The sequence below is a fragment of the Dasypus novemcinctus genome, chromosome 9 (genome assembly GCF_030445035.2).
Source record: "Dasypus novemcinctus isolate mDasNov1 chromosome 9, mDasNov1.1.hap2, whole genome shotgun sequence".
Lineage (NCBI taxonomy): Eukaryota > Metazoa > Chordata > Mammalia > Cingulata > Dasypodidae > Dasypus > Dasypus novemcinctus.
Window position 1 is genome coordinate 129900915 of NC_080681.1, and position 19514 is coordinate 129920428.

At 67.3% G+C, this 19514-nt stretch overlaps 1 protein-coding gene across 5 annotated transcripts in view; it reads right to left on the minus strand.

Annotated features, from left to right (window-relative positions):
• PRDM16 (PR/SET domain 16) overlaps window positions 1-19514 on the minus strand; it is a 320281-nt gene that overhangs the window by 18334 nt on the left and 282433 nt on the right. For 3 of the 5 annotated variants that reach the window (XM_058304601.2, XM_058304599.2, XM_058304602.2), the window contains 6 exons: window positions 15895-16108; window positions 13582-13729; window positions 13002-13155; window positions 6334-7744; window positions 3682-3766; window positions 22-191 (listed from right to left, as the gene is read on the minus strand). In XM_058304601.2, the coding sequence (XP_058160584.1) occupies window positions 22-191; window positions 3682-3766; window positions 6334-7744; window positions 13002-13155; window positions 13582-13729; window positions 15895-16108 (2182 nt within the window). Of the gene's footprint in view, window positions 1-21; window positions 192-3681; window positions 3770-6333; window positions 7745-13001; window positions 13156-13581; window positions 13730-15894; window positions 16109-19514 lie in introns of all 5 variants that reach the window. The other 2 variants (XM_058304600.2, XM_058304598.2) reach the window with 1 other exon arrangement.

Sequence of the window (19514 nt, forward strand, 5' to 3'; positions counted from 1 at the left end):
CCGCCCCCCTGCCCGTCTCACCTGCACGTGTACCGCTCCTTGCCCTTGCGGAGGATGGGGTCGGAGAGCGTGGGGGGCGGGGACCGGAAGTTGAAGGGGTGGTGGGGGAGGGGCTGCAGGGAGCTGCCCGAGTCGGCCTTCAAGGCCGCAAAGCTCTCCAGCTTCTCCGTCATGGTCTCGATGGCAGACATCTGCGGCCCGAGAGAGAGACGGGGTGACAGGGTGCTGAGGGGCGGTCACCCTTCAGAGTTGGGCGCCTTAGCAGGGCCGTGCTGGACTAGAGGCCACGTGGCTGTCCACGGACCCCCGGGCCTGGGGCTCCCGGCATCTTTCCTGTCCAGGCTGGATTCCCTAAGCCTTCCGGGGCCATCCTGAAAGGCTCTGCTTACAGCCCAGGACGCTTCTGGGAGTGGGAAATGGTTTTTGCCAACCAGCCTCATTGCCTGGTTTTGGGGGGACCTGAGTGATAGCAATTTTTTAGAAGTTTTTGAAAATGACGTCTACCCTGAAATCATTTAAAGCATGGTAGCACGGAACTAAGACACCACCGCCACCTGGTGGTATCCTGATGTAATTGCAGGCAAAGTACTTGAAGTCACAGGCCCAACTATGTATTTAAAACAATAATGACAAACGTCATGCGGCATGTGCAAATCTATTGGGTCAAAAGGTGCTGCCACTGATAACTTCCTCAGCCTGGGGTGGGAAGTGATGTCACTGGTCCTACACAATTCAGAGGCTGGCAGCCAGGTAAGCAGGGTGGGGGGAATCGTGGGTGCAGGTGAATTAAACTCGGGGTACTCAGGAGCGTCATTCCCAAAAGGGCACTGGCTGCAAAGAGTTGGGCTCAGCCTCTCGGTGAACTTTGGGAAGAAAGGGAGGAGGGGTGTGTGTGGAAGGAAAGGCAGGCTTGGATGACGGCCCAACTGGGGGAGCCCTTGGACCCCTTAAAATGGGAGGCGCCCCCACCCCCTCCCAGTGGCAGGACTGCGGATCACTGCAGCCCAGGGTTTTCCCTTAAGCCAGGGGATCTTAAACAGGGGTCCACAGACCCCCAAGGGGTCCACGGGAAGATTTCAGGAGCAGACAGGCTCTGTAGCCCTGTGTCTTTGGGCTCTTCTGCTCCCTGGGAAATAGGAGACAGCTCTGGGGGAGCAGGGCCTGGGACGGTGCGCCCCTCCAGGTTTAACAAAAGTGAGCTCAGGGTGCAGGCACCTGGGCCTCAGTATTTATCTCTACACCCTTTGAAGGTGGCACCAGCGTCCCTGGGGCCCAGCGGGGCTGGCTCCCCACAGGCACTGGGTGCATATTTGCTAAATACACACCTGGGCAACGAGAGAAGGGGGAGGGGCGGGGCGGGGCCTGGAGGGACTGAAGATGGAGCAGGAAAGCGCCTGTGTTTCCCGAAAAAGCTTTGACCACGGGGTGGGAGTGGGGGGAGACATGGCTTCAGGGAGATGGTCCCTTGCTGGAGGAAATGAAATTGCAGATGAGCTGGGGGAGGGGGAGGCTGCCTCCGCTCACGGCCGAGCCACACCGACGGCACCTGGAGCGGGCGCCCTGCTCGCTTACAGAGGGGCCTGGACCCAGCTGCCCGCCGGGGACGAGACCATGGCTCCCTGCGGCCGGGGGCTGTCAGCCAGCCCTGGCCACTTAGCCCGCGGCGGAGCGCCCGGCGCTAGCCTTTGTCCTGCTCGGTCCCCAGGCGCTCGGGCGGAGGCGGCTGCCGGCGGGGTGCGCGGCTGTTGACGAGCGCCAAGGCCACAGCCGCCCCAGCGGTGGAGGCATTTTGCTATTTAGGGAGCAGCCGGCTGGTTACAATAAAAAAACCCCGAAAGGAGGCAATGAGCGGGAAAGGCCGTCCATCCGTGAGCGCGGAGGCCGCCCCCCGCCGCCTCGCCAGCTCTGCCCAGAGCCGCGTCGTTGGGGGGCACGCTCCCCTCCAGCAGGACGCGTGGAAATGGCCTGCTCAGCCTCCCGCCCCCCCAGGGCCTGGACTTTGGGTCCCTGGGGTGGCACTGAGGCTCCGGACGGGGGTCTCAGTTTCAGGCTCTGCCTCGGGGGTGCCTTGGAACTCCCCACCACTGAGACGCCCTGGAACCCCGGGGCTGGCGAGGAACCGCGCTGGGGTGGGGGTGTCTGGCCCTGAACCCCGAGGCTGGCACCCCGCGCCATGGGACTTTGGAGTGGAAAGGTCTGGAAAGTGCCCACCGGGCCCGGGGTGCCCGCAGGCCGACACCTCGGGGGAGCAGGAGCCTGTCCTCGGTTTCCCTGCCACCCCCTCCTGGCGCCGGGCCCTCGGGCAGCGGCGGGGGCAGGTGGGTGCGGGAACAATGGGCAGGGCCGTCTCGGCCCCGAGATACCAGGACAAACGCAGGATGTGTCTGGAGGGCCGGGAAAATGGGGGGAAGTCGGCAACCCAGCTCGGGGCCCAGGCTAACAATGGGGCGCTAAGTTTAGCTGGGAGCGTGGTGGGGGGGGCTGCTGTTTGTCCAGGGCAGGCGGGCCTCCCCCAGCCCCCTCCCCGGCAGCTCTGGAGCCTCGGCCCTGGGCCTGGCCCCCCAGACTCCCCCTCTCTGTGCTCAGTGGGACAGAAGCTGCCCAGAGCCTGGCAGGCTCTGGGGGTGACCGTCAGATGTCGGGGCCCTCCAGCCACTGGCTGCCTTGGGCTGCGCTCCCTCTGAGGCCATGCCCGAAGGCCTCCTGGGACCCTCTCCCCGTGGCTGCCGGACCCTCAGCTTCTCAGCTGCTTCCGCCCCCCCCCCCCCCGACACCCCGCCCCCTCAGCCTCTGTTCATTTAAACACGCTCAGGCCTGCTGGCACCCTGCCCTCTGCCACGGCACGTGGCCCTCACGTTCAGGTAGCCGCCCCACGCGGCCTCCGGCCCACGGCAGCCCCTCCTGCCCCCCCTCCCCTTTTTCCCCATCTGTCTGTGCCGCTCCTCCCCCGCAGCGGCCTGACCCCCCAGCACTGCCCCTGACGCCCAGGGGTCCCCGGGGTCTGTGCCGACCCCTCGTCTGTCCCATGCTGCAGCCCCTGTGCCTCATTCGCCCTCTCTGAGCCGCACTCCACGCCTCGGGGCCTGTGGGCCTCCCCGGCGCGGCCCCTGGATGGGGCAGGTCCTGCCCGCCATCTCGCCCATGCGGCCCAGCCCTCGCCTTCTTCCCGCCGCGGGCCACGTGCGGCCCTTCGGCCGTCCCCTTCGCCTGGTTTCGGCCCCTCAAGTCCAGCAGAGGCGCCTGCGGGCCGCGGGCCACCGACCTTGAGGGAGGCCGAGCCCGAGAGCTGGCTCTGGGTGCCGGGGACCACGATGACGCCTCGGACACAGAGTGACTTGAAGCGAGAGGAGTGTAAGAGCACGGCGCCGCGGCGGCCAGAGCCCCCACGTGGCCGCCGGCCGCCAGACCCTGTCCGACAGGGGACAGCGGCCTAAGGGGCTGAACAGACCCTGGCCTTGGCAGGTGAGCCTGGGCAGGGGGTCTCGGCGGTCCCCCCCAGTGCTCTGCCCTGGCCGCCCATGGGGCGCCCTCGCCACTCCCCAGTCCCTGGCGTCGAGCCCCTTCCTCCGAGGTGACGGACCGGAGGCCGAGGCCCTGCTCCCCCGGCCGCGCGGCTCGGCCCCCACCCCCAGCCCGGCTGCCGGCCCCGAGCGACCGCACGTCCCGGGGGCTCGGGTCTACCTGCGGGTGGAAGAGCAGCGGGGACGGCCGCAGGTACTTCTCCTTGAGCACCGCCACGGGGTCTGCCACCTTGCGCTTTTCTACCCTGCTGGACAACAACACAGAGGGTTACGCATCCCCCCGGCCGCTCGGCCTGGCTGGGGGCGCGGGGCGTCCCTCCTCCGGGGACCCCGGCGGGATGTGGTGATGAGGAGGCGCCAGCACCTGGCCGTGCCCCCAGGCCGCCCGCTGTCCTTGTGCCAATACGTGCGAGGGGCCCCCACGGCCGCCTCTCGCGGTGGCTCCTCCAAGTCCCTTCTAGAATCTTCCCCAAAGTCACGATCCCCCTGCCAGTCGCAGAGGTGGGGGGGCCGTCGTGAACACCAATGTGTCCCGTTGCCCAGCCCCGCGCCGTGTCTCTGCCGCCCCCCGCCGGCGGGGCTGCGCCTTGGTGCACATCCAGCCTGGCCACCCCCGTGGCCTCTGCTCGGGTCCTTGCCCACGCCGGCTCTTGCCCCTCCACACGCCGCTCTGGCTTCTCTGGCCCCGGCTGGCAGGTGGCAGGGAGAAGAAGAGGGGTCCCGAGGAAGGCGAGAAGGCAGGGGACGTGCTTCCGGAGATTTTCTTTCCAGGGGACTCTCGGCTCCCGGGGAGCAGGCGCTGAATTAACGGGAAATCTGCTGGCGGGGGCACCTGCGCTGTGCTGAAACCGACCGCTTCAAAGCCGGGCTGCGGCCAAGCCCCTCTCAGCGCCGGCGTGGGGAGCGGGCGCGTGCCCGCAGGCTGGGCTGCCCTCTTGGGGGAACCACACGGCCCCCTCCCCACGAGCCAAACATGGCTGAGGCCACCGAGGGGGCAGAGGAGGCCCGTGGGGGAGTGGCCAGCGGGTGGTCTGCGTCCTCGGCTTCCTGCCCACCCCTCCCGTGGACATCCACACGGCGTCCGCACCAGCCTGGGTCTCAGTGACCCCCCGGAGAGCAGACCCGCTGGCCACGGTGGGCAGGGGCGCTGGGGCGGGATGCTGAGATGGTGGGCCGTGTCTCTGCAGCGCCTCGGCCTTGCTGGCGGATGCGGCGGCACGGGGGCTGGGGGTCCTGGACGCCCGGCGGGCAGGTGCTTGGGTTCCTCTATCCTGGGGGCTGCTTTGGCTGCTGGGGCTTGCCGCCTTCCCCCGCGGAGCTCTGGCCCGCTTGGCCTCGCGGCCACGACCCTCACAGGGGTGCTTTCCAGCTGCTTCTTGGGACAGCCCCTGCCCTGGGGCCAGGCCGTGCATGATGGTAGAGCCAGGGGTTCCTCCTGGAGCTGCTGGGCCCCAAGTCCCAGTAAGGGCCAAGGAATCAGCCAGGTCCGGCAGGCGCCGCTCGGGGCGGGGGCTGTGTGCCCACCTCCCGCCTGACTGCCAGCTGCAGCCCCCGGGAGCCGCCCAAGGCCCCAAACCAAGCCAGGAGCTCAGGGAAGGCTGCGTGGAGGGAGGGGGCTGGGACAGGTGAGGGCTGGAGGCGGCCCGGGGGCAGCGTGGGGAGAACCTGCATGCCTGCCGGCTCCAAGGTGGGGGCCTGACCGGAAGGTTCCGGCCTCTTGGTCTCCGATGGACCCAGTGGGGACGTGAGCGAGAGCCCCCTCCCTGGCATTGCCGCCGCCCCTGGCCTTGCCGGGGTCTCGCGTTCTTTTAGCTGGCGGCCGTTTCCTCGGCCCTTAGCCGGCCCCTGTCTCCCTGGAAGCCGGCCGATGGCGGCCTCCTCGCCGCCGACCCTCAGGTTCTTTCTCAGGCGATGGCGCCCGGCGTAATTATAAAGCGGCAAGGGGCCTTTCTCGCACTCGGGGCCCCGGCGGAGGGTAGGATGGGGCTGCAGCCACAGACGGGGGTCAGCGGGGTGGAGCGGGCCGCCGGGGCGGGGCGTCTCCCCAGCAGAGAACCGGGGACCCCTCCGCGTTGACCTGGCCGAGGTGTGCTGGCCTGCTGGGCCCGGCCATGGCTGGCAGGCGCTCCTGCCCCTACGTCGGGCGGCCTCTTGGGCTGCCCCCGGCTCGGTGCTCCGCCCACCCGGGTACAGGAGAGCACACGTGGGCGCTCACATGTGCCGTGTGCACGGGCCCCTTCCCCAGGGCTCCCTGACGTGGAGAGGAGGCACGTGGGGCCCCTGCCCCCACCCCAGCCTGCTCTCCCAACCTCCCTGGACTCTGGGGGTGCTCCAAGCCTACCCAGGGATTGGGGTGTGGGGTTCAATTGGCCCCTTCACAGGGGGATGGATGACCTTCCTTCCCCACCTCCACCAGCTGCCCCTGCTGGCAGCGGGGCCAGCAGCTCCTGCTCTCTTTTCCCTTGGGCCACCAGGAAGCCCCCACTGTGGTTCCAGAGGCGGAAAAGGCCTCAGAGGAGGTGGGGTGGGTCCAGGAAAGGTGGCTGGAGGCCACCGCAGGCCTCAGGGCTGCGTCTGAGGGCGAAGCTGGGAAGGGCTCGAGGGGGAAGGGCCGACGGCCACAGTGTCGGGGCAAAGGAACCAAGGTGGCTGGGAGACAACCCCAGGGCCCCCCCCCCCCGACGTGGCCCCCAGCCGGGCCTGAGCAGAGGAGGCAGCGCCCCGAGCCCGGAGCCTCCCGGCAGCCACGGCACAGGGCAGGGCCCTGGGGGGCGCGCGGGGGGCGGGCGGCGCGGGCAGGGCGTGTTAATACCTGTAGATGGGGTCCATGAAGAAGGGCGACGGCTTGGCGTAGTGCAGCGGGGGCTGCTGCGGCAGGTGTGCCGGGGACAGCCGGGGCAGCCTCTCACCGCCGCCCGGCCTCCGCTCGCCGTAGATGTGGTTCTTGCGCGGCTCACGCAGCCCGCCGTTCTGGCTGGCCCGCGCCCGGCTGCCGATGCTCAGGTCCAGGGGCTCCTCGCCGGACGCCGGGGCCGCGGGCAGCTTGGGGGCGGCCGGGCCGGGCCGCGCCTCCTTCGGCTTGGTGGTGAGGTCAAAGGGGCACTCGGGGCCGGGGCCACCCGTCTTGAGGGCGTCCCGGGGCGACTTGGGCTCGGCCTTGACCAGCAGGTTGTGGGCGAGGGTCCGGTCCGCAAAGGGGTAGAGGGAGTGGGGGAAGTTGGGCAGGAACTGGAAGGGGAAGACGGAGTGGTAGGGCAGCGAGCTCAGCTTCTTCTCCTGCAGCCCTACCAGCCCCGGCCCGAAGTACTTTTCGGCGATGGAGGCGATGGCCTTGATGGAGTCGCCTGCGGCGCCCGACGCGGTCAGCAGCTGCTCCTCGGGCGGGGGGAAGAAGGCGTGCTGGGGGTAGAAGACGGGCAGCTCGCCGGCGCCGCCGGGGCCGCCGGGCGGCACGGAGCCCCCTGCCGGCGTGGGCTGGCCCGGGCCCGGCCTGCCCTTATCCCCGGCCTTGTCCCGGTCGCTGTCGCTGTCCAGGTCCGAGCCGGAGCCCGTCGTGGTGTCCACGTCGGTGCCGGTTGTGGTGACGAGGTCCTCGAAGTCGCTGCCGTCCGACAGGTCGCTGCCCCTGGCCTTGAGCTTCTCCGCGTATGCGTCCTCTGGGCCGCCGGCCTCGGCCTTCTCCTCCGCCCCCGTGGCGGCCGCGGCGCCCTGGCCGCTGTTGCTGACCGCCGAGACCAGGGGCAGCGCGGGGTGGCCCAGGGGGCTGGGGAGCTTGGCATCCTGCGTGTGATTGAGGGGGCTCTTGAGGAGCGGCGTGGGGGGCAGCAGGGGCGGCCGGGGGTACAGGGACGGGGGGAAGATGCCCGGGAAGCCGGGCGTGAGGGCCGAGAAGGCGGGGGGCGCGGCGGAGAAGGGCAGCCCCCCGGGGTGCGGCCTGGAGGGGAAGTAGTCGCCGAAGCCCAGGCCGGCGTGGTTGAGGTGGGCAGAGGGCTTGGCCTTGTCGGCCACGGGGCTGGCGGTCAGCGGCAGGCCCGGGGCGAAGAGGCCGCCGGGCGAGTAGTGGCTCTTGCCCTCGCAGAAGCGTCGGTGCTTGTTGAGGGAGGAGGTCGTGCTGAACATCTGCCCGCAGTCCTTGCACTTGATCTGCGTGCGGCAGTCGGCGTGCATCCGCTTGTGCCGGCACAGGTTGGAGAACTGCGTGTAGGACTTGTGGCAGACCTCACCTAGGGCGCCGGCGGGAGCAAGAGGCCACGTGAGAGCCGGGCCGGGGGCAGCAGGCACGCGACCCCGCGGCTGGCACGGGGATCAGTGTGCGCATGTGTGTGCGTGCAAGTGTGCAGCACACCTGTGCATGAGTGTGCATGTACGTGTGTGTGCATATGTGTAGGCTCAACCGTGGGGCTGGTCTCAGGGACTGGTGTGTACCTGTGTGTACATAAGTGTGCATGAGAGTGTGGACGCATGCGTGTGCATGTGTACATGTATGTGTGTGCATACATGTAGGCTCAACCGTGGGGCTGGTCTCAGGGACTGGTGTGTGCATGTGTGCGCCGGTGTGCATGCATACATTTGTGTGTGCCTGTGTGTACACGAGTGTGCACGAGAGTGTGTGGATACACATGTGTGTATGAGTGTGCTCGTGTGCATGGATGTGTGTGTGCATATGTGTAGGCTGAACCGTGGGGCTGGTCTCAGGGACGGGTGTGTGCATGTGTGTGTGCATGTCAGTGTGCATGCATACATTTGTGTGTGTCCGTGTGTACACGAGTGCGCATGCATGTGTGCTTGACCCTGAGGCTGGTGCAGGGATTGGTGTGCGCACGTGTGTGCATGTGAGAGTGTGCATGGATGCACACACCTGTGTGCATGAGTGTGCATGTGTACATGTAGGTGTGTGCATACATGTAGGCTCAAATGTGGGGCTGGTCTCAGGGACTGGTATGTGAGTGTGTAAATGCACACACCTGTGTGCATGCATACATTCGTGTGTGCCTGTGTGTACACGAGTGTGCACACATGTGCTCGACCCTGGGGCTTGCCTCAGGGACTGGTGTGTGCACATGTTTGTGCACGTGAGTGTGCGTGGATGCACACACCTGTGTGCCTGAGTGTGCACTCATGTGTGTGCCCATGTATATACTAGTGTGCATACAAGTGTGCCAAACCCTGGATTTGTCCTCAGGGACTGCTGTGTACATGTTTTTGCACACGCATGTGTGCCCAGCCCAGCAGCTGCCTTGGTGTGGTGACTAGTGTGTGAGCACGTCTGTGCACGTGTGTGTCCACATGTTTGTGTTTACACATGAGCCCGGGGCTGGCCTTGGTGACCAGTGAGTGTGAGCGTGTGTGAGTTCGTGTGCCCGGCCTGCAGGCCTCGGGGTCCCATGTGCTCGACCCTGGGGGCCGGCGCCTGTCGGTCTCGTGGACGGGCAGCCCGACAAGGGGCTTGGGGACCCGGCTTGGATCGGCAGGGCCCGGCCCGCGGCTCCAGGGGATGGCGCGTTTGGCTCGATCCTGCGCGCCCAGCCTTGCCCGTGGACGGGGGATGGCAGTGCCGAGCGCCCTCCTCCAGGGGAGCGGTCATGCGGTGGGAGCCCAGGCCTCTGGAAGCCCCTCAGGGCGGGAGGGGGCCCGGCCGGGCACGTGGCTCTGGCCTCCGTGGCCGCGTAGGGGCTGCTCGCCCGGACCGCCCGGCCCAGCCGCCTCTGCGCCTGGGTTACCACCGTCCCAGCAGGGCCAGGCTGCCACTTCCGAGAAGCCGAGCGTGCTCCCTGCGTCGCCCCTCCTGCCTCCTGTGCCCCAGGCCGTGCCCTGGACCCCAGGAGCAGACCCCAGGAGTGACGCAAACCCTCCCTGGGGGTCCTTGGCAGACCCCACGTCCTGGGCTGCGCAGGGCCTCTGCGGCCCTCGGGAGCCGTTGCTACCGTGGAAGGTGGGGAGGGGGTGGTCAGCTCGGACGGGGCTGGGGAGGGGACAGGCTCCACGTCTGAGCGACTCCCACCCCAGGGGCCTCCTCCAGGAAGGCGCAGTGGTGGCGTGGCCGATGACGCCCGGAGCCACGCCCGGAGCCCCGTGAAGGCCCATCGCCAGCACCTGGGCTTGGGGGGCGCCCACGGCCAGGGCACCTGGGGCCAGGCGGCTCGCAGAGTCCCCTCGTTCTAACAAGAATGGGGGCGCCGCCACTTGTGTGCGCCTGTGCACACACATGTGCCGTGGGCCTCGTGCAGGCCGCGGCGCTTCCCAAGCGCAGCCGTGGTAGATGCGGTGACTTCAGCGCATCCCGCCGCCCGCGAGGCCCCCGGCCGGGGTGGCCAGCCCAGCGGGAGCACTCCTCCTGGTCCCCGTACCCCTTTGTCGCTGTGCCTATTTATGTCAAGGGCTGCTGGCCTGGCAGAAAAGTGCAGGAGGCCTGCGGGCTGCGGCGAGGAGATCCGCCTCGCTGAATCGCATCTGCCCCGCGGGGGCGGCCTGTAAATTCTCCGCGGCCTGGAGGGGCCGAGGCCAGCGTGCGACCGTCAGCGCCGCCAAACGAGTGGTGCTCGCTGCTCCCGGCCTGGGCGGGCTTCGTGGGCACCTCCTTGGCCGGGCGCCATGGCCCAGGGGAAGAGGGCCCCCCGCCAGCCCCTCGCAGCGGCTCCCCCAGAGGGTCTGGGGGTGGCGGGCGCGACTGCTCAGGGTCCTGGGAGGGACGCGGCTGCCCGAGGACCCCGGCTCGCCGTGTCTCTGCCCGAGCATGGCCCCAGGCCACGCAGCCCCCGGGAGACTGCGGGTGTGTGTGCTCGTGGACACGCACTCACACACCCAAATACACGCCACGCAGTCGGCAACACTCAAACTCACACCTGCTCACACTTGCTAACCACACACACTGAAATATACCCACCCAAACCCCGCACTCAGTACACACCCGCATACACTGACACGCCCACACTAGCACCCCCTCGAACACATTGCCACTCACGCTACGATGCCCCCACTCATACACACTAAAGCATGCAGATACACACCCACTCACACTCAAATACATGCCCACGCACAGTAACATACACTCAAATACACATGCAAACTCACACACCTAGTAACACCCCGGCATTCTTACTCACAAATACACCTACAAGCACATTTACAAAGACACATCCACAAGCTCAGATGCACACACTCACACAAACACACCCATACATAGAAACGCATTCACCCCCACCCACAAATGCATGCTTCTACACACCAATGCACGGACATACACGTAAACATGCATACACAAACTCATACACAAACATATACACACATGTTCACACACTCTCACCCAAATACACACTCAAATACACACCCACTCAAGCTCACACATACACCCACTCACACTCAGGTATACTTAATCACACACACAAACACACAGCCACTCACATGTTCGCATGGTACACCTGAGTACACACTCACTCTCAAGTACACACCCACGTACTTGTGCCTGTCCCCTCCAAGCCCAGCGGCAGCCCCTCTAACATGTGCCCCAGGGGCTCGCCTGTGTTTGGGCGATGCACATGGACTTGCGTCCCCCACGCTGGAGGAAGTGACCCTGGAGAGAGCCGGGCTCTGGGAGGGGGGGGCTGGAGCACACACGAGGGCAGGACAGCTGCCCTGGCACCCCATGCTCCTCCACCCACGCAGGGACTGCGCAGCGCGGGGGGAGTGGACGCAGCCCCGCCCCGGGAGCTGCGGTTCCTGCAGCTGCGTTACCGTCATGGCCCAGCACGGCCGGGAAAGCAGGGATGCTCGGCCCCTGTGCTGCCCGCCTGCTCCTCAGCCTTGGCACTGGGCGCCGACACCGTGCCAGGCTGCACAACTGGTGCTGCGGGCAAAGCCACGGCTCCCCAGTCCTGACCCCCCACCCAGCTCGGCCTCTTCTCGGCTCCCCAGGGGAGGCAGAGCTGCCGGAGAGGGCGAGGGGCTGCCCACTCGGGGGTCCAGGTTCTCCACGAGGAGGTGGCGGGGGACAGGCAAAGCAGGTGGGGAGGCCACTGCGGGGCTGGGCATGCTCTCCTTTCCGTCCCTGCGCCGGGAGGGGAGCAGACAGCCCCTGCCATCTCTAGAAGCCCGGGGCTGCTCACCCGCCCCGTGGCTGCGGGGCCAGGGCCCGGCCGGCCAGTCGGCTCGCCCTCCCGTGCCCGTGCGGTGCCCATCAGCGTGTGGACACCGTCCTGATCACCTCCTGCCCCCAGTCGTGACCGGCCCTGATGGCAACGTGGCCACGCAGCCTCGACGTCCTTCTCCCTCGGGTGGAGCGCAACGGCCCCCGCCCCTTGGGGGTCTGTCGGACGCCGCGCTCATGCAGGGCATCCCGACTCGCGCATCGCCAGGAGAGGGAACTCTGGGGCTGATTGACCCCCCGGGCGAGAGCTCCGAGGCCTGGGAATCCAGCCGTGGGGACCCCAAACCTCACCTGGTGGTTATGGTAACGCGGCGATCGGCGGTGTTAGGGGGGAGGTGGGCAACTCACCACAGACTCAGAAACAGCCCTACGAGGCGGCGGGCTCGGGGGCCTGCGAGAGGGGCGGGCTCGGGGCCCTGCGAGGGGGTGGGCTCGGGGCCCGGCCTGGGGAGGGGGCGTCTGCGATGGGGCTTGGCCACGGGGCATCGGCGGCACCCGTCTAGCCCACCCAATGAGACGCCAACACGGACTCCAACTTCGAGGCTCGGGGAGCTGCCCTGGCGAGGCCCACGGTTCAGGGGGAGACGGGCACTGAGTCCCCGGGGAGGGACCTGGGAGCCCCACGCCGGGGACCCCAGCCCCGGTCTGTGCGTCTATTTGGACCAGTACCCTCTCGGGTGTAATAAAAGCTAACGTGCCCAGTACAACGCTTCCCCGAGTTCTTAGTCGTTCTGGTGCATTATCAAACCACAGGGGGTGGTGGGGACCCCGGAGCACGGGCTGGTGCCCTGGGGGGGCCGCACCCCTCACCCGGCCCCTGGCAGCAGCGTCGGGGCTGTGGGGTGGGGTCAGAACCCCCACGCCCGCCCCCTAGCCCCGTGCCCCCGCCCCTGTGACCTCTGACCCCAGCTCCCGTAACTCCCAACCCCTGCCTGGGCCCCACACCCACAGTCCCTGGAGGCCCCTGCACCCTGTGCTGCCCCAGGCCCGCGTGCCGCCCCGTCAGCGGCCGTGCTGCTCCCTGAGGTCTCCTCCCACCCCGGGGACGCGGCCGCTCAGCTGTGCCCCCTGCCCAGACCGGCCCCACCGCAGGGAGGCCCCTGCAGGGCGCGGGAGGCTCTGGGGGCCGGCGGGGTGGGTGCGAGCGAGGGCCGAGGAGGGTGGAGGGGCAGGGGTGCGGGCCCTTCCGCCAGAGCCTGGGTGCGAGGAGGTCCCTGCCCTGTCCCGGCCACCTCTGGCCCCTGCCAGGAAAAGCAAAGGGAGAGGGGCCGGGGCGGAACGCGCGCGGACCCCCGAGCCGGAGCTGCGCCGGCGAGCCGGGGCGCGGGGCCACTCACATATGAACGGCTTGACGGTGCTGTGGATGTGCTTGTGCTGCTTGAGGCCCGAGGACGTGGCGAAGGTCTTGCCGCAGTCGGGGCAGGCGTGCGCCCGGGCGCCCACGTGCTGGGAGCGGATGTGCCGCTGCAGGTTGCTGGGGTCCGTGAAGACCTGGGGGCAGCGCCGTCAGGCTCGCGCCCGCCCGGACACCCGCCCCCGCCCGCGGCGGCCAGCTGGGCCGCGCCTGCGCTGCGCGGAGCCGCCCGCGCCTCAGGCCCCTCGATTAGGGGGCCGAGGGGCTGACCCCGAGACTGCCCGAGACGTGAGGGCGGGGAGCCTTTCTGAGCTCGAGAGCGAGGGCGGGAGGTGCCGCTGCCGGCTGCGAGGTGCGCCCCGCCGGCCCCCGTGCCCGGGCTGGAGAGGACCCCTCCCCAGCTGTGCACCTGCCGAGCCTGAGCGACCCCAGGGGCCGGTGGGTCCCCCCACCCGAATTCTACAGCAGGGACAGGGGAGCCGTGTGCCCCGCGTGCAGCCTCCCGGCAGCGCCCGACCCGGGGTCCGCAGCAGAGAGCGCCGCGCGGCGGGCCTGCGCGTTACCTTCACGCAGTTTTCACATTCGAAGCGCTTGCCGCTGTCGTGGGACATCTGGTGGCGGATGAGGTTGGACTTCCAGTTGAAGGCCTTGGGACACTGGTCACACTTGTACTCTCGCTCCTCCGTGTGGACGATCATGTGCTGCTCCAGGCTGGGTCATGAGGGCGGGCAGTCACGGGGGGGGTGGGGGGCGGCCACCGGGGGGTGGGGGGTGGTCACCGGAGGGGTGAGGGGTGGGTGGTCACTGGGGGGGGTGGGGGGCAGGTGGTCAACATGGGGAAGTGGGGAATGGACTGCCTCTGAGGGGGGAGGGGGGTGGTCACCACAGGGAAGTGGGGGTGGGCGGTCACCATGGGGAGGTGGGGGGCGGTCACCGGAGGGGGGTGGGGGGGTGGGCGGTCACCACAGGGGAGTGGGGAATGGGCTGTCACTGAGGGGGATGGGGGGCAGGCGGTCACCAGAGGGGTGGGGGGAAGGCGGTCACTAGGTGGGTGGGGGGCGGGCAGTGGGAGGTGGGTAGTCACCATGGGGGGTGGGGGATGGGTGGTCACCAGGGGTGTGGGGGGAGGGCAGTCTCCTGGGGGGTGGGGGGCAGGCAGTCACTGGGGGGGGTGAGGGGTGGTCATCGAGGGGTGGGGGATGGGTGGTCGCCGTGGGGGAGTGGGAGGCGGGCGGTCACTGGGGGTGGGGATGGGGGCTGAGCAGTCACCATGGGAGGGTGAGGACAGGGGGTCACTGCAGGGTACGGGGGATGGGAGGTGGTGGAGGAGGGGTGGTCCCTGCGGGGGAGCAGCTGCTGCCCACTGCCCAGGAGGGGAGGCCGTGGCCGATCAAGGCCGACATGCAGGGGTCTGTGTCCCAGGGGTCCCTGGAGCCCCCTTATCCCTGCTGGGCCTCGGGGTGTGTCCAGCCCTGCCTCTGCTCCTCCTCTCTGGATGGGGCGGTGGGGGTGGGATGAGGACTCCGGCGCCCAGACAGAGGCGAGGCCCCCTCCCCAGGACCGACCCCGGGGCAGCCAGAGGCCCGGCTGGGACCCCAGCCCACATGCCCTGGCTTCTCCCCTGGGCTATTTCTAAGCGTGGACCTGAGGCAAAAGGAGTCTAGAAGTTTCCAACGTTCCCATGAGCCCCGGAATGGGGGCTCACCCCGGGAACCCATGGCCACCCCGCTGCAGGCCGCTGGACACTCGCTGGCCAAGCCAGGCCACCCGCCTCCCCGCCACACCCTGAGGACCTCGAATGAGGCGAGGGGGCGGGAGTGCACAGCTGCCGGAGCCGGCTGCCTTGAGCCCCTCTCTGGGGACCCCTGCCTCCCCGGCCGTCCCAGGTAGCCCCGTTAATCTTCATGAGCCGAGCAGAAGTCTTCCCACGGCCCGTTAATTACGGGCCCAGCCATCCATTTAGATCGGAGGGGCTGCCCCTGCAGCGTGGGGAGGTGGGCTCTTCCCCTGTGTTAATTGTGATTTATGTGTTTATTGAGAGGACACCCGGACCTCTTGAGCATGCTCGCCGATTTGCCCAAATGCTCCTTTTCTCCCTCCTCTGTTTGGCTCGAGGCTGCCAGCCCTGGGAGGCCCTGGTGGGCTCAGCGTTCTGAGGACCCCCACAGCCAGTGGGGCCCTTGAACCTGACTCTGCACAGCTGCCCAGGGGACAATGCTCAGAGCACGGCGGGTCCCTCCCAGCCCAGGTGGGTGCCACCTGTGGGGGCGAGCGGCGGGGGTAGCGGCCATTCCCCAGCTCCTGCCCCCCTTCCGAGGAGGAGCAGTGTCTCCCGGGGGGTGGGCCGCCCCCACGTCCTGGGCGTTGGCCCTGCCTGTCTTGTCCACCCCCGGGGCGGCGTGGTAGCCTCCCCTTCCCAGCCAGGGGCGGCCGCTGCCCCCAGTTTGGCTGGGCCACGGGACCTGGGCTGGGCTCGGGTCCCAGAGGCGTGTCCCATGGGGGGGAAGCTTTCTCCTGCATCTCTCCCTGGAGCCTGTTGCAGTCCATGGAGGAGCCGAGGAACAAGGGCGGGTCCCTGCCAGCCTCGGGCCCCAGGGTCCCCTCCTGGCTCTCAGGGCAGACAGGGCCTGTTGGCCTGGGGTCAGAAGAGGAGGAGGGAGGGAGGAGGGAGAGGAGGTGGGGAGGACGGAGGGGAGGAGGATGAGAAAGGTGGGGAGGGGGAAGTGGGGGAGGAAGAGGGGGAGGATGGGAGGAGGATGAGACAGGGGAGGAGCGGGGGGGGGGGAGGAGGTGGGTGGGGCAGGGGCGCTGGCGGGGGCGGGGCGGCGGGGGGCGCGCAGGCGGGGGGCAGCGGAGCGGCGGGCGCGGCGGCGCACCTGTACTTGCTGGGGAACAGCCGCTCGCAGTCCTTGCACTCGTGGGCCTGCCCGTCGCCGCCCGCGCCGCCCAGGCCCTCGGCCTTGAGCTCGCCGCCCAGCCCGTCGTAGAGCGCGGCCCCCACTGCGCCGCACGCATACTTCTTGTGGCGCCGCAGGTCCAGCTTGGACAGGAAGAGCTCGTCGCACTCGTCGCAGCGGAACGTGCGGTCCTCTGGAAGGGAGATGGGGCGTGGAGGTGGGTGCCAGGCCGGTCCCTGGGCCCGGGGCGACCCTGCCTCTCCCACCACCCATGCACGTCGGCTCCCTGGATCCCCGCGGGGACCCTCCACAGGGCGGTCAGCACCGAGGCCCCCGCCCCGTGTCTCAGGCAGCCATCGCCGGGAGGGTGCTCAGCCACAGGGCGGGAAGCCAGGCCGGAGCTTTGTTTATGAATTGGGAGAGAAAAGCCGACAAGATCTAATGCACAGAATAAATTATCGTTGTCAAGGTCAAACAAATTAAAAGGGGGCGGCTATCGTTAAGTTTACGAGGCGGCGTCCTGGCCGAGGGGCGAGTCAAGCACTCGGCCAGCGCCATAAATCTCCCGGGGCAGGCGCTTCTGGGCCAGCCCCGGCTTCTGCCCCCAGCAGTGGCCGGAACCCCGCTTTCCAGGGAGCACCCAAGAGGCACCCGCATCCCACGCGGCTCTGGGCAGAGAGCACTCAGCTCCTGCACAGAGGCCTGAAAGCTGTGCATGCGTGTGCAAAGGCGTGTGTGCATGTGCATGCACAAGTGTGTCTACACTCGCCTATGCAGCTGTGAACGCATATGCACACATGTGCACTTAGACCACGTTGGTAAGAGCATGCGTGTGTAGTTGTGTGCACATGTGTGTGGATGTGTGTACCTGTAAGTTGTGTGAAAGAGTGGGTGTTTTGCACTTGCATACATATGTATTTTTAGGGGTTATCGGTGCACGTGGCAAGTAGATTTGCATGTTTGGGCATGTTTGTATGTGGCTGTATGTGGCTGTGGTTTCATGTACATGAATGGGCATGTGTGTGCCACATGTGCAGGTGTGCTTATACGGGTGTTTTCATAGGACTGTGCATATGTGTTGTGTGTGTGCATTTGTGGACACATGAATGAGCATGTGTGTTATATATTTGGGTGTGTGCACTTGCATGCCTGTGTGAAGGTATGTGCGTGTGGCCACGTGAACATGTTTGTGCAGGCATGTCAGCGTGCCTGCGTGTGTGTGCAAATTTGGGTGGTGCGTGTGCATTTGCTTGTGCATGTGGATCGTGTGAGTGTGTGTGTGCGTGTGCGTGGGCAGGCCCGGCCCGTGCCTGGGCCTGAGCAGAGCCTTAAGGAACCAGGGCCTGGGGCTGACCGCGGGGCCTGGCTCTACCGGGCGCGGGCTGCTCGGGGCCCTTGGGAGATGGGGGCACCGGGGAGCAGGGGCCCGCCTCCTGCCCCTCCTCTCAGATGACGACAGACATGGCCCTTGCTGCATCCCGAGGAGAGGGCGCACGGCTCTGCAGCCGGGTAGCGTGGACTTGCAGGGCAGGGCACCCCTTCGCTTACCAGGACGCTTCCCTGGCCTAAGGCTCGACACTGTCACTGGCATCTCGTGGCCCTGAGTCCCAGGCACCCAAGACTCCCGTGGGCAGCTGGCTGAGAGGCATCGGTGACACTCGCTCACGGACGCCACGTGCCCCCAGCGGACATCCACGGGTCAGCTCGTCAAAGGCGCCTTCCCTCACGCCTCTGAGCAGAGGCGGGGAGTGGGGTGAAATGGGAAAGGCTCCCGGCCAAGGTACCCCTCACGCCTGGATTCCACCACCAGTGTCGGGGCGCCCTGGCCCCGCTCCGTCGAGCCTACCGTCCAGAGACCACGTGTCTGGGGGAAGAGCAAGAACCCAACAGGAAAGAGGCTGCCGCCGCTCGGGGTCCGCGGAACCTGCTCTGGGTTTGCGTGTGGGGGCCCGGTCGCGACGGCCGTGTGGCTCTGCCGCTCCGGTAGGGGCCATGGCGCGAGCTTTTTCCAAACATGTGCTGAGCTGCAAAGCAGCCCCGAAGGAGCCAGGATGGCCGAGGCCGGCCGTGCGAGATCCCCAGGCCCCCAGGGCGCAGGAGGCAGGCGGGGGGCCTGCCCCGCAGCCCCTGTGCAAGCGCCGCGGAAGCCTGGCATTCCGCCAGTAGGTCTCGAGGACGAGACGTCCGAGGGCCCCAGGACAAGGTGGACTCGTGGGGGGGGGGGGGCGAGGATGTGCCAGCGTCCTGGAAGCCGCCCCAGGAGTCCACGGAAGGCCGGCTTCACGAGGGAAGGCAGAGGGCTCCGCTCTTTCCAGGATGTGTCCACTGTGGGAAGAATGCACATGACGCGGGCGCCCGCGCCTCTCGGGAGCCTCCGGCACCGGGCATCTCTGCGGGGGCTCTGGGTCAGGCACACGTCTCAGGCTTCGGGGCACCTCTGGGCACTTTCCAACTGATAAACTGAGGCCTGGAGAGGTGGAGAAACTTGCCAAGGACCCAGCAAGGAAGCGGCAGAGCAGGGCTACCTGGGTTTGTCCAGAGTCTTGGTGCCCGTGAAACAGGATGGGCGGAACCCCAATTGCCCGTTCCGGGAGGTGCCTGGGCGGGAGTTTGGGGCGCACTCTCGCTCACCCCCCTTGGAAGTCCTCCGCTCGGCTTAGAGACTTTCTCTCGGGGATGAGCCCTTCTAACAGGGCCACGCGGGCCACGCAGAGACTCTCCTGTGGTCAGTTCCAACTTCCAGGGCTGGAGGGCAGCGGGCGGCTCTCGTGCCAGCCCCGCAGTGAGGCCGGATGTGGCCACTTTGATTCTACTCTTTCTGGCTCAAACTAAGACCAAAGCAGGGGCTGGAGGGCTGAGACTGGAAAACAAAGGCAAGCGGGGAGGCCCGCCCTGCGCACAACCGACGTGTCTCCCCGCTTTGAAGGGGAATTTGGATTTCAAACGAAAGGCAGCCCCGGCGGCATTTGGGAGTGCCTCTCGTGTCCCCTCCTCCCGTCCCAGCGGACCCAAGTGTGCCCATCGGAGGGCGGGGTCAGAGAGCGCGCACGCCCGGCTGGATGGCCCTGCGAGGCTGGACGTCCAGGCCGGCTCTCGCTCGGGGAAGGCTGGCGTGGGCACAAGGGGGCATGGTGAAGGCAGGCGGTGGACGGTGCCAGGGAGAGGCCATCGCAAAGAAAGACGGAAAGGCGACGCTCTACCCGGACCGTGTATTGTATTGTAGAAGTATACTGAGTAGTACAACAGAACGACTGTAATCTGTTATATATGAGAGTTATAATATAAATACACCTAATAGTATTATGTTGGCTCCTACTTCTCTGTCCCACGTGCTTTACACACAACACACGGGCCTTTTCTGGAGAGGGGAAAAGTCAACCGTCATGAACCTTTCTAAAAAGGAAAGCAACTTTCCCTGGAAACTATTTCCTGGAATTTTTCACCAGAACTAGAAGGAGAAAGCATCCCCCTCTCCACCAACAGCCTCGAGGAAACGAAGACGGCGCTGGAACGACTGCGCTTCCCGCCCCTCTGCGGCTCTTTTCTGAAAACTGGAACGTTCCTTTATGAAGCCGCAGCCTTGGGACGATGCCCCCAGC